At 39.2% G+C, this 12,998-nt stretch overlaps 2 protein-coding genes across 2 annotated transcripts; one reads left to right on the top strand and one right to left on the bottom strand.

Moving 5' to 3' along the window:
• Positions 1–911: 911 nt before the first annotated feature.
• acy3.2 (aspartoacylase (aminocyclase) 3, tandem duplicate 2) lies at positions 912–7,070 on the top strand. Its single transcript, XM_010766520.1, has 7 exons — positions 912–1,061; positions 2,703–2,929; positions 3,083–3,275; positions 3,903–3,996; positions 4,075–4,182; positions 4,623–4,735; positions 5,490–7,070. Exons 2-7 carry the CDS (start codon positions 2,703–2,705, stop codon positions 5,682–5,684), a joined length of 930 nt encoding a protein of 309 aa, XP_010764822.1. The 5' UTR covers positions 912–1,061; the 3' UTR covers positions 5,685–7,070.
• cldnd1b (claudin domain containing 1b) lies at positions 6,339–11,739 on the bottom strand. The gene is made up of 5 exons (XM_010766521.1): positions 11,621–11,739; positions 10,835–11,368; positions 9,667–9,774; positions 9,247–9,384; positions 6,339–7,752 (listed from the first exon to the last, which is right to left on the bottom strand). The coding sequence occupies exons 2-5, from the start codon at positions 11,115–11,117 to the stop codon at positions 7,532–7,534; spliced, it is 750 nt and encodes a 249-aa protein (XP_010764823.1). The 5' UTR covers positions 11,118–11,368; positions 11,621–11,739; the 3' UTR covers positions 6,339–7,531.
• Between the last annotated feature and the right edge of the window lie 1,259 nt (positions 11,740–12,998).

Genomic DNA, 12,998 nt, shown 5'->3' with positions numbered 1-12,998 from the left:
TGTACCATTTAAAATAAAATAAAAAAGTGCCAGTGATTGACCTCAATCCCTCCTATTCTTCCAATATCCTGATGAAAAATAAAATCTCTCTGTTGCATAGGCCACTGTTTGATCAACGCGAATTGGGTGTGGGTCCTTGTAGCTACTCCGAGTCGGGCTAACGTCCACGCTAGCTTCCACGCTAGCTGCTATAGGTTTTGCATTGAGGTGATACTTGAGGCTTGATGTGCTGCGGTGATACGCAAATTCCTTTTTGCATAATTTGCAAACAACCGTGCTCTTATCGATGCTTCCATCCGTCCGTTTTTTAAAACAAAATGTCCCATCCACGGGGCCAACCAAAGCGGTCTCATCAGCTTGTTCGTTCATGTTTGACTATTGTTCACTGTGGTTTGTTGTTGTTTGAAGTCGTGAACGTTAGTTGGTGCTCCAGTATAATCGGTACCCCTGAAACTCATCCAGTGAGAAACGTTCTGCGGTGCAAAAATAAGTGCGATTAAAATGCGTTAATTTTTTTAACGCGTTAATTTTTGTGTAATTAATTAATCTTAATTAACGCGTTAAAGTCCCGGCCCTATTTTTTATTAAACATTTTTTTTAATAATAGTTGTATTTTTGCTAAATTTGACAAATTCATTTTCTGTACTGTGTATACAACATTATACACCAAAGCAAATTCCTATTGTGTGTAAATCTACCTAAACCTTTTTCTGATTCTATTTCAGCGATATCATTCAATTATAAGACGGTTCATTGTATGTCTACATACACTTGTGCCAGCAGAACTTTTCAGGTCCTTCGTCAGCTTTAAAGTTACCATTTTACCAAAACAGTAAATCCACTGCTGCTTAACCAGGGTGCAGAGTTCACCGAGGTCACAGTCGATTCACTAACCCCCTGTAATTTGCATTCATTTGTGCCTGTGTCTGCATGTGAACGGAGTGCCTGCATTACTTTGCTTGCAGCTTATGAAATACTTCTTTCCTGATAGGGCTTGCCTTTTAGGTCAAAGGTTGTTGAAGTCGAGTGAGTGCTGAGCAGAGCTGAACTTCGAAAGAAAGGTAAGCCGTGCAGGCGTGAACGTTGTGTCTTACATGTGTTTAAGTAAAGTTTGCTTTTAGTTTTCTCTTCTGTGATGAGGAGAGGGTTGAAAACCGAAACTGTGTACTAAAATAGAAAAGATATCCGAAACGTCGAGGTGCCATAAAAGCGATAGTTGTGTTTTAGTTTTGCCTCAGCAATAGTGAAAGGAGTTGCTCAAGAGGTTGTTTACCACAGGAGGTTTTGGTCTCTGCTGTGCAACAGCTGTTTCCTATCAGTGCAGAGGCTTCTCTGTCACCCTCGCTCTCGCTTCACACAGCGGCTAGTGAAATTATAATTTTTAAACTTTTGCAAGCTGTGACCCGATCTTCCAACTTGCTGATTGTATAATCTCTGCATTTCTCTGTAAGATGTACTCTCTCTGTGTAGAATCAGCAGGTCTCAGTGTTAAAGAGGAGGAGACAGTTGTAATACCTGGAATGCACTAACTTTTAAATGATTTATGCACCAATACTGCCATTAACTTCAAATTCAAGCACTTTAACAACAATGGCAGACCAAATTGCCTCTATGCAACTTGTTGTCAAACCATTTCAAAACACAAGCACTTTCCAAATGTAGCAGCCAGACAGCAAACTAAAACAATAGAGAATTGATCAGTTTTTCACTTTCCCTTGCCCTTACAGTTTGAGCAGAGTTGTGCATTTGTAGACTTAACACTTATCCCCAACTCTACAAACAAAGGACTTATAACATATATTATTATATTATATACATATCATGAGTAATAATGAGGTATTCTGTCCATTAGCTCGTCTACTGTGCTGTTTGTTCTCTGAAGCTGATGTTTGTTTTCAAGCTGCTGTTTAACCTTTTTCTGATCTCATTCAGTCAAAGCATGTTCCTGCCTCAGGTTTTCTCTGAAACTACAGTTACAAGAACAAACAAGACTTCCTATTCACACATAAGTTAAAACAATTTCGAATTAATTCCACAGGGACAGTTTTGGGGATATGTCATATTATTCCAACTAAGAATAACTATGGTACAAATATTTGTATTAACCACATTACATCCTAGTAATAAGTTGGAACATATTCCTACTTCACAAAGATCAAATGATTGTAGAACAATTCATTGAAAATATAGACTATGGTGTTGTATTTAAACTCAGAACATTTGAATTCCCCTTCAAGCGAATCAGAAATGATAAATGAACATAAACACAAAAACCTTCACTCCTGTCATTGATAATCGAGTGAAATAAACAGCCGTAAAAACACTTCAGGTTTATGAATTCCTCTGACCAGTTGCTCCTGTTGATGGGACAGTACTCTTCTAAACTGCGGTCAACCATTTACTCAATGGTCGACGGCAGTTTAATGTGTTCAGGAAGTCGTCTGCAATCATTCAAAGAAAGTTCCAACAACAGACTGAAACACTTTAACCTCAGTTTCTGACCATCAGGTTGAACCTTATTTCAGCATCCTGTCACAGTAGTGTCTGGTTTATGTATAACCTGTTAATTAAACTTTAACAGGTTTGGGCAGACCCACGTCTTTGTACCTTGTACCACGTGCGTGGGCTTCATGAGAGGGCAGGGCAGAATAAAGAAAGAGTTTTAAACATCTAACAATCTTACTTTTTGTTCCTGCCAACAGATGGAGAACGCCACTTTCTCGCCAGTGTCCCGTGTTGCCATTTGTGGTGGCACCCATGGAAATGAGATGACAGGCATCTACGTGGTGAGAGAAATGCAGAGACAGGAGGCAGATAGGACTGGATCTGTTTCTATAACCAGCATAATATCAAATCCAGGGGCTGTGGAGGTGTGCAGAAGATATACAGAAACAGATCTCAATCGTTGTTTCACAAAAGCCTTGCTGAGGTAATGTTGAAAAGAAAAGTAAAAGTACCAAACGTTAGCAATAGTATTTTAAAAGCAACTCACATTTGAAAACTGCCTTGTAATATAATTATAAAAACGGCTAGTTTAGAGGATGCATGTATAAGAAAGCTCATTACTTTTTCCAACTACCAGTTCCCCCATCAAAGATTCAACCCCCTACGAGGTGAGGCGCGCCCAGGAGATTAACACTCTGCTCGGGCCCAAAGAGAGCCAGGAGGCTGTGGATCTGCTGTGTGACCTCCACAACACCACCGCCAACATGGGCATGTGCCTCATCTTTTACTCCTTGGACTGGCTCCCACTGCACATTTACAAATACATTCAGGTAAGAGCATGGAGTTATCAAGACTAATAAACAATTATACTTCATGACAGGCATCTGACCTGGACTGTAATGATGCCAAAGATTAAAAACCGCAAATGTAGAAAATAAAGTGCCGGAACTGTTGGTCCCATAAGTTTCAAATTTAATTATGTTTGCATTTATAAAGAAATACTGTATTTGACTTACATGTATTATAAAGAATACCCTATTTATCAATGAGAAAGGGTCTGAATACTGTCTTTCTTTATGTTCAGGATAACACAATAAGAGACCTGGGCGGTGGGTGGCACTAGAAAAAAAGGTTCATAAATGTCTTTAGTATTCATACTGGGGACCACACATTTCTGTGCAGAATATCAAACATCAGAAATCTTATTTTGATCCCATAGCGGGAAAACCTACAGTGTTACAGCAAAAGGGATAGCACAGGTAGAGAAGGAATAAATCAAATGAATTCATTAACCCATGAAATTAAGAGGCAATCACATACTGCAGGAAGAAAGGACCTGCCGTATGTCTCCATGAGGCAAAAACTGAATCTATGGTCAAATTCCAGATAAAAGTGTTATAAAGTATTTTATGTTAAAACTCAAAGGGCTTAATTGAAGCAACTTTTCTGGTTTTCAGAGCAACATGACCTCTGCACCTGTGAGAGCAATGCTGCTGAGTTCACCCAAATCTGAGGCTCATTCCTTGGATTCAGTGGGTAAACATGGCTTCTGTAAGTGTGTGCATGTCTGCATGCATCCGAATAATTCGACTGATTATTATGTAAAAAACTAGAATTGCTTTTCTGCAGCGATAGAAGTCGGTCCTCAACCCAACGGTGTGCTCAGAGCTGATATCTTCAACATGGCGAAAGAGGCAGTGGATCTCACTATAGAATGGCTTCATAAATTCAATTCAGGTAAGAAAGAAATATTTAAATAGAGAGATTATCAACAAAAAAAAGTACATATTTTCAAAGGCACCTTCTTCATCTTTCCTTGTTTTGCTTACTGGGTAAAAATTATATGCTTCTTGATGATTTAAGGAATCTGAATTTGAAGTTTTCTTTAAAAATAATGTTACTTACGTAATTACTCATCCATAGTGTTATCTAGACATTAACATAGTTTAGTTTTTATTTGCTCAAGTTTGAGATACATTCTGTCTAACCCAAGTACAACGGAGGGTCGTACAGCAGATATCTTAAAGCCTGGCCAAACCATAACCTTCTGCAAGATACCATCAGGGTTAAGAGAAATATTTTTCTTATCATTTAATAAAGCTGTTATATTACCACGTTACCTCTGACGCTTAGCCACCTTGAACACACCACCATTACAACCATTACTTTGCCAACAGGAAGTACTTTTGAAGAAGGTGAAGTGGAAGCATACACTGTCGTGAAGAGTGTAGACTACCCAAGGGATCCAACAACCAATGAAATCACTGCTATCATTCACCCCGAGCTGCAGGTAAAGGACAAGTACATCTGGTGGAGATACATGCAAACATAAGCCTTCACTGAAAGCGTCTATAATCTAACAACATATCAAATAACAATGCATAAGGGTCTCGATGGGTCTACAGACAATAATCGTCTTCATCTTGGCTTCATTGAGCTTTATAGCAAGTTTCAGTCAGAACTCTGTTTGTCCAAAGGCAGAGTCATTAAACCATCTTTTCTTTAGCTAATCACAGGGTCAAACTGGTCAGGAAGCAGAAGAAATAGCTGGGAAGATACAGTATCTTATCAGTTTGTTAGCTGCCTTGTGCCTCTCATTCTCTGCTGGAGATAAAACTTGCAATGTTTTGTCAAAGAATGTAGACCATTCTCTCTGGAATATTTAAATATCAACAAGATAGCAAGAGAAACTCAGAGTTGGTTGGGCAGAGGCTCTCTCTAGGATGCCTTAGCATATGCTCGTCAATTCTCTGGCCCACTGGCACAGTGATGTCAATGTTGTGCTCACATCCACTCTCTGTTGCCCCCATATTAGATATTGCAGGATTAGCCATTTGCAAGAAATCGAACAAGCATAGTTACCAAAATGTGAAACTATTCCTTTAAATAGTTTCACCGGGTAGTTTTAGTTACACAGATAAATGCAAACATGCAAGATTGCTGTGATTTAGAAAACTATGAGGGTAACAGGTAACTTGATACTTGCATTGAAAAGCTGCCCTGATGCGTTTGACTAATCTATGAGAGGTCTCTATCTTCTCCAGGATAATGACTTCAAGCTTCTGCAGCCAGGCGACCCCATGTTCCTGTCTTTTTCTGGGGAGACGGTGAAGTACGAAGGAGAGGACCTCCACCCTCTCTTCATAAATGAGTGTGCTTACTATGAGAAGAAGATTGCCTTCCATTTAGCCAAGAAGATCACAGTGACCCTCCCGTCTATAAGTGTGAAGAAGGACTGAGACTACGGAGACGGAAGGAAACCAAGACTTAATTTACATACTTCAAATTATAATCACAGAGATGTGTACACTATATGTATAATCATGTTTTAAATCATATCAACAACAAAAATGTACTCGCCTGTGCAGTGACTAAATATTCAACAGGTGCTGGAAATGATAACATGATTACCTCCTTATCGCTATACAATACAGGAGCAGCTGTGCAACATTGCGATCTCTGGGAGGCAACAAAGGGTGTTTTTGTATTAAATCAGTTTATTTTTTACTTGAGTGACATGTATACATGCTGGAATTTTAATCTGTACCTTCTGTATAATAATTAGACTAGGACATTGATATTTTATAAACTGTGGCAAATATGCAAATAACCGAATCACTGTGAAGTTTTTGATGGTGTGATTTGACTTTCAAATGATTAGACGCTGATGACTTGCTGCTAAGATATGTTTGTTCACAAACTAAGTTTAGTGAACTTTTGCTCATTGCCACGTAACACAAAATTGAGTTGAGGTTTATGGGAATACCTGGGAATTTAATATTACTCTCTCGAAAAAAATAGCAACAGAAAAGCATTTGAGTTTCTCTTACATAATTTCAGTCTAAGGATTGACGATTACTTTTTACTATTAAAGTACACCACAAGAGAAGAAGTCAGCAAATGTCAATTTATAAATACAGAAACAGGAACAGTGTGCTTCAGAATACATAAAAACATTTACAAAAGCCTGTGTATACACATGAGACGAATAACAAAACATTGTGACACAAAAACATCACAATTTGTAATCTGGTATATAGAAATGTGTAATATTGGTCACACAACAAAGTGACATATCATTCACTTTCCAGGCAGATGTTGAGTTTAGAGGCTTACATTTCTGAGGATTTTCACTTGCAAGTGAATTCGGCAATTTCAACTGTTGTTAAAAACACCCGTCTATTTGCTCTGAAGTATCATGGAGCAGTATTTAAAAAGGCTTTAACTGATGCAATATTTGGCTGTCAAACCAGTCAGTTAGGTAACTGAACAAACAGACCTCTAGAAAGGAACAGACAACGACTGCAACCACGTCTAGAAAAACATTTCAAGTAGTTTAACAAATGTGAAGTGGCAGTAGTATAATTTTGGGGCTGAAGCAATAGAATTTAAATGTTACAAAGAGGTATCAAGTTTGCAAAAGTGGCGTCAAATCAACTCAGTATTTTACGTGTTAATAGATATTTATTCTATAAACACAGCTGCTGACGGGAGTGGTTAGAGTTTAACAGTGACATTTAGTGAACACACATCACAGGCTGAAACAACTACCACAGATGACAGTAATGTCAGTTAAAAAAAAAAAAAAGGCATGCAAAAATAAAACCTCACAAATAAATAAATCATAAAAAAAGGCTTTTATAATATTTGTCATGCATTAATAGAGAAAGCTACCCTGGCTTAGATAAAGACGGGTTTAAAATCTACCTATTACTGATTTAAGGGCAATGTGGTGAGCAGCTTTGGAAACAATGGCAAACAAAAAGAAGGCATTCAAATACATCACACCAACACAGTTAACATCTGGTAAAATACACTATAGTACATGCTTTGGCTAAGATATAGGTTAGAGGTTAGAGAAAAAACTAAAAGGTGAAATAACCTGACAGGTTTTAAACCTTATTATAAGCACTTATGATTCGCTGCAAAAATGGTTAGGTGTGTCCCTGCCTAGATCTATGATATCCTGTTACTGTTTTTTTCTATTGAAAGATTGTTACAGAGGAAGTGACCAGTACAGATGTGTTCTTAAGAAAGTCCTCAGAGCAGAAGTCTGATTCAGGTAAGAAGCTGTAGCAGTCTCTCTTTAGGCTACCCTGTACGCCGTCATGCGGCTGTAGTTTTTGCGGTGACTCCTCGCCGCCCACAGAAACAAAGCAGCTGCCATCATCTGCAGGGGGAAGGAGATGAGGGCGAGGTAGAGGGACCAGCCCAACGAGCCCACCACCCCTTCTGGGGGAGGGGAATACTGTTGGAGCAAATCCACGCCCGCCAGGAAGCAGCAGACGGTACCCAGAGTGCACAGACCTGAAGAGGAGAGACACAAAGATGAAACACCAAACAGACAGTTTGACGCACTGCTCGGTTTGTGGAGGTGTGAAGGCAGGAGGAGGAGAGAAACTAGAGAGTGAATGTATTCTATTGAACAAAAACAGATTAATGCTGAGGAAAAACTATTTTAACGGCAACAGCTGGACCCTGGCTCAGAACAAGTCCACTAGCTTCAAGTCACTTTTATCACTGCCAATCATGATTTTGTTCATACTGCATGTTGTAGCAGAAATATAAATAATTAAAAACCACCTCGGCATACCAAATATCACATTTCAAATGACTGTGTATTGTCACAAGTCAAAAGAGGTCAGGATCTAAAACAATGATCGATAACATAAAGGTTTCCCTCATATTAATTATTCAAAGCAAAGAGAAAAACCGTCTGATGTGTCTGGGAAATTAAAAGCTAAAAAGGTTTCATTACTAGAAGTCAGATATGAATGTATGAAGAGAAAACTCACCTTACAAGAAGAGAGCCATAAGCAGCACCGCCAGGCTGATGTTAGTTTTAAGTTTGAGAATCATCAGCTGGACTAAGGCACCATGGCGCTGATGGCTAACGTGTGTTCAAATGCCTCCAGCAATTATTTTCTATTCAAGCTCACACACTTGCACCATCATTGGTCATAGCCGGGCCGGCTAAAATGATTGGTCGTGCTTTTTACAGTACTACGGCTTCCACAGATGACATTTTTTAATGGATTTTTTGTCAAAGCACTTCAGATATTCATTGCTATCGGGATGTTAAGAGCATTCCATGGAATATAACAAAATTTGTATCTCGAGCTGGTTTTCTCAAACTTACCTNGAAATCCAAACACCATGACGACCTCCTAACCTATCAGGCTATCCTCTCCTCTTTCTCTGCTTCCATCTCTCAGGCAAAAAGCACTTTCTTTCAAGATAAGATCNTAGCCGGGCCGGCTAAAATGATTGGTCGTGCTTTTTACAGTACTACGGCTTCCACAGATGACATTTTTTAATGGATTTTTTGTCAAAGCACTTCAGATATTCATTGCTATCGGGATGTTAAGAGCATTCCATGGAATATAACAAAATTTGTATCTCGAGCTGGTTTTCTCAAACTTACCTACCCCACCTTTAAGTGTTATTAGATGTGGTTTGTTAGTGTTACACTTCACAAAATAAAGTCTGCAGTGAGTTTCATTTAGTACAAGGTCTTCCCATTTAAATAAAAGCAGCAGCCTGGTCCAAAAACAACCTATGGTGTATTTACCCTGTCCAATATAAATGATACATTGGGGAAGGTGTTTGCATGAATCCCAAAAGTCTCTTGCTACAGAATTTGCCACCACACCCCTTGAGTTGTGTTTTCTTGTTTACATATTGCAAGATGGTGGAAAGCATCGTAAATCCAGATGTCCCTTTTGAACATTTGAACAACTATTTGTTATGTATTCTGTGGTCCATGGGTGAAATAAGGTAATGAGCATGCATTTTGCTCACCTGCGAGCAGATGGAGTACTCCCACACCCAAGGTGGGGGTGAAGCTGCGGCACAGGCAGGCGCAGACCCCAACAAGGCCGCCAAGGAACACCAAAGCTAGGGACGCCAGGGGTAGCAGAAACTGGCACCTCCACAAGTCTGGAAAAATAGAGAACATTAACTAAAAAAATACTTTCAACCCCTACAAATAAAACATTAATGTTAAAAAACATTAAGACATTGAAGGAAGAAACCAAAGACAATTGTCACAATTGGATGGATATAAAAAAGCATGAGGAAGTGGAGACTGAACAGTATATTGTGACTAAAATTCTGTTTTTACAGCCGTTTTTATGGTCTAGTGAAATTGGGTTGAAATGGAAGCAGGGTAAACAGAAAGCACAACACAAACATGGATGAGGGGAAACAGGGTGGACTCACATGTTCTCAGCAGATCTTCCTCACTGTTAGGGTTTCCGAGATGTTTGTACTTTGGACTGAACTGCTGAGAAAGAGTGAAGCTCACACATTGCCTCTCCATCTTCGGATCTGAAGTCAAAAGAGAAAGCACACATTTAAATGAGCAGTCATCATCAGATAATACACATTTGTTATCATTTTTACTGAAGAAGCTAGCTCTATCATTGCAGGTAACACGGCAAAACAATAGGCAATGAGTAATTCATTACACAGATAATATAACAATTGACTTTCAACTTTTACCCTTAAGTAACTTTCCAAGCTAGCCAAAAAAGAACCATTCTGTACCATTTTAAATAATCATAACTCTAAAGGAGGTATTCATCTGGTGTCAAGAAAACAATCTCTATTGACAAATTTTATCAAAATTAAATGATATATGTCTGCTCGCATTTCTCTGTATTGCAGTCACACATTTGGTGTCTCAAAGTTTGTGATCTAAACTGCAATTTAAAATAAATCCCTCCCTAACCATGCATGCGTCTGCTTAACATCATCTTATAATGTCAGTGCTTCCTAATAGTGTACAAGTACATTTCAAAAGTTCGTTAAAAAATCACCCCCGTATCGTAACGTATCATTGAACTGTGTCTGTGGGTTAGTACAAACATTTGTATTATTTTAGTTTGATTTAATTATGGTTAAAAATAGGATGATGTTTTTTGTTGCCTGAAATTATCTGGTGTTTTGCTTTGTTTTATGTATGTTTGAGTGTATGAGGACCTAAGGAAGAATGTTCATGCTTATGTTAGTGATCCTAATAAAAGTATAAAGAATGAATTAGGGAGAATTCAAGAGGCTGTATCTGAAAGAAACCTGTAGAGATGGATAATCTCCAATAATCCACATTCTATGGATAAGCTTGCACTAATGTACATTCTCATAATATTGAAGTGACTGTTATTTTGTACATATTGATTGTTGTGTTTTTATTTAGGTCTTAATGTGTGCACATGTAAAAATGTGTCTTTGACTGTGTATCTATATTGGCAAACATCTTTTTATATATATTTGTTTTAATATTTGGGATTGTGGGAAAAGGTATTTCGATCTCTCGGTCTGTACACACGAACTGGAAGATTGACAATAAAGATGACTTTGATGTGATATATTCAAAAGGAGCTCATACCTGGCTCTTTGAACCAGTGGGTCCGGCCTGGCACCAGTATGCACCTCCACCACAGCCCCAGGGTGCCGTTCAGGCGGAACAGGATCTCGCTGTAGGTCTTCTCATCAACCTCTCTGATGAACTCGTCTCTGAGCTCGGTGGCGTTGCTCCCCTCACGTTTCCCCGGTGGACAGCTGTACTGGTACCAGTGCTGAGTGCCCACCGCCACAGAGAGGTACACCGTGGCCATCAGGCTCAGCACCGAGCCGATCACCAGAGCTGTGGCATAGCGATTGTCTACCATGATCTAGGTCGTTTTGAGCTGGTGTATACAAGAATAAAATGCAATTTGATTAAATAAATGTATGTAAATGTATTGGCTTCCACTGTTTAATTTTTAAAACTGATATTTCCGCTTGGTATTAAGGCACCACGGCATATCTGTTAACTATTGTCAGATAGTAATGGCAACGAGTATCTCAACATGATACTCTATTTAATAATATTGCAGTGCAGCATTTTGAGAAACGTCCCAAACACGGAGGCGTTCAAATCCTGCAGAAAAAAACAAAAACACACATAGGTTAATGTAAACCTTTAGCTATTAAGTGTTCCTTGCTGTGTTTCATCCTTTAGTTGTTGATGGTAAACAACACAGATAATAACAATAACAAGGAAGGTGGCTTCCTGTAACGTAGCATCTAATTAGCTAGAGCTAATTATCGTTAGCTACAGCTGGCTACATACGAAACATTTAACAATTACATTTGACAATTAAACGTTAAGGATTCAATTCACTTTATTTACCTCATCACTGGAACTGTCGAATATTGGCGTTGTTTCGTCTGCTTTTTACATTTTCAACAGGCCTCCGCCCTCTTCTTTTACGTGCGTTAGTTTTCTTCTTTTCATTTGTTTAGTTTTATCGGCGGTTGGCAACCAGCGTGTTAATACACTAGCGCCACCTTGTGCTCCGGCGTGTTACTGACATTATATTTACCAAGCAGAAGAGAAGCAAATAGCCAGAGGTGGAAGAAGTACTCAGACCTTGTACCTAAGTAAAAGTAGAATTAACAAAGAATAGGAATACTCTGTTTCAAGTAAAGATCCTGCATTTCAAATGTTACTCAATTTTAAAAGTACACTAGTATGAAGATCAAAATATACCTAAAGTACCAAAGTAAAAGTACTCATGCAGATTGGCCCATTTCAGAAAATAAATCATGTTTTGATTATAATGATTGATGCATTGAAGTGTTATCAAAGCTGGTAAAGGTGCAGGTAGTTTTAATGACTTTGTAACTAACTAAACTAACTAACTAAAGATATACATAAATGTAGTGGAGTAAATGTACACTATTTACCTCTGTATTTAGTTACTTTACACCACTGCAAATACGTTTTTAATTGTAATAATAATAATGATCATTATGAGAATATATTTATTTAGCCCGTTTCACTCAATGCTGTCGTCTGTCTCCCTCTCTTCCCCTGATGTCTGTCTCTCTGTCACTTCAAATCAGCTTGCCACTCCCCCACATCCCCCCTCTTCCTAACCTGTCTGTCTTCTTTGCCAGCTGTACCAAACCAACCGACCACCTGTCTGTCTCCTGTCTCTGTTCCTCCTCCTGTCTCATGTTGCCCCTCGGTCCATCTCTGTTGCAGCTCAAGGTCTTTGCTTTTTGTCTTTTGGGGAGGAATGTCACCTAACAGAGAGATCGGCCTCCAAATGTGACAGGAGAGTCAAGAGGCAGATTCAAACACACACTTCTCGGCTGACGCAACATGTGCGTGTCCCCGCTCCCCGAGGGCTGGTCTCATGGAGCTGCTTAGGCAGATTCTGGGGAGGAATTCAATTTGCCGAGTGCTGATAGGGAGGAGAGGACCAGGGTTGCTGCTCCAGGAGTGATCGTCCACTACGATGTCACCCTCTCTCTCCTCTCCTCTCCGTCCCTCTGCACTTTTACAGTGAGTGTGATTGAAATGAGTCCCTTAATGACTTGTCCTTTACAAATGGTCCAGTAACGATCATTATTCTTACACCGTGCTGCATTAAAACATCCCAAAATGAATCCAGACTTTTACTGCAGCAGCTGGTGTGAGATTTTCTCTGGCTGGGTATGAGGTCAAGGTGCCGTCTAACTGGTAACAGCAGGGGTACAGGTTTGATTACTTTGTGTTGGAA

This window comes from Notothenia coriiceps, unplaced genomic scaffold (assembly GCF_000735185.1).
Source record: "Notothenia coriiceps isolate Sejong01 unplaced genomic scaffold, NC01 NC01_scaffold00003344, whole genome shotgun sequence".
NCBI classification, from domain to species: domain Eukaryota; kingdom Metazoa; phylum Chordata; class Actinopteri; order Perciformes; family Nototheniidae; genus Notothenia; species Notothenia coriiceps.
Note: the sequence above shows the minus strand (reverse complement) of the source record. Positions and strands in the feature narration are given on the sequence as shown.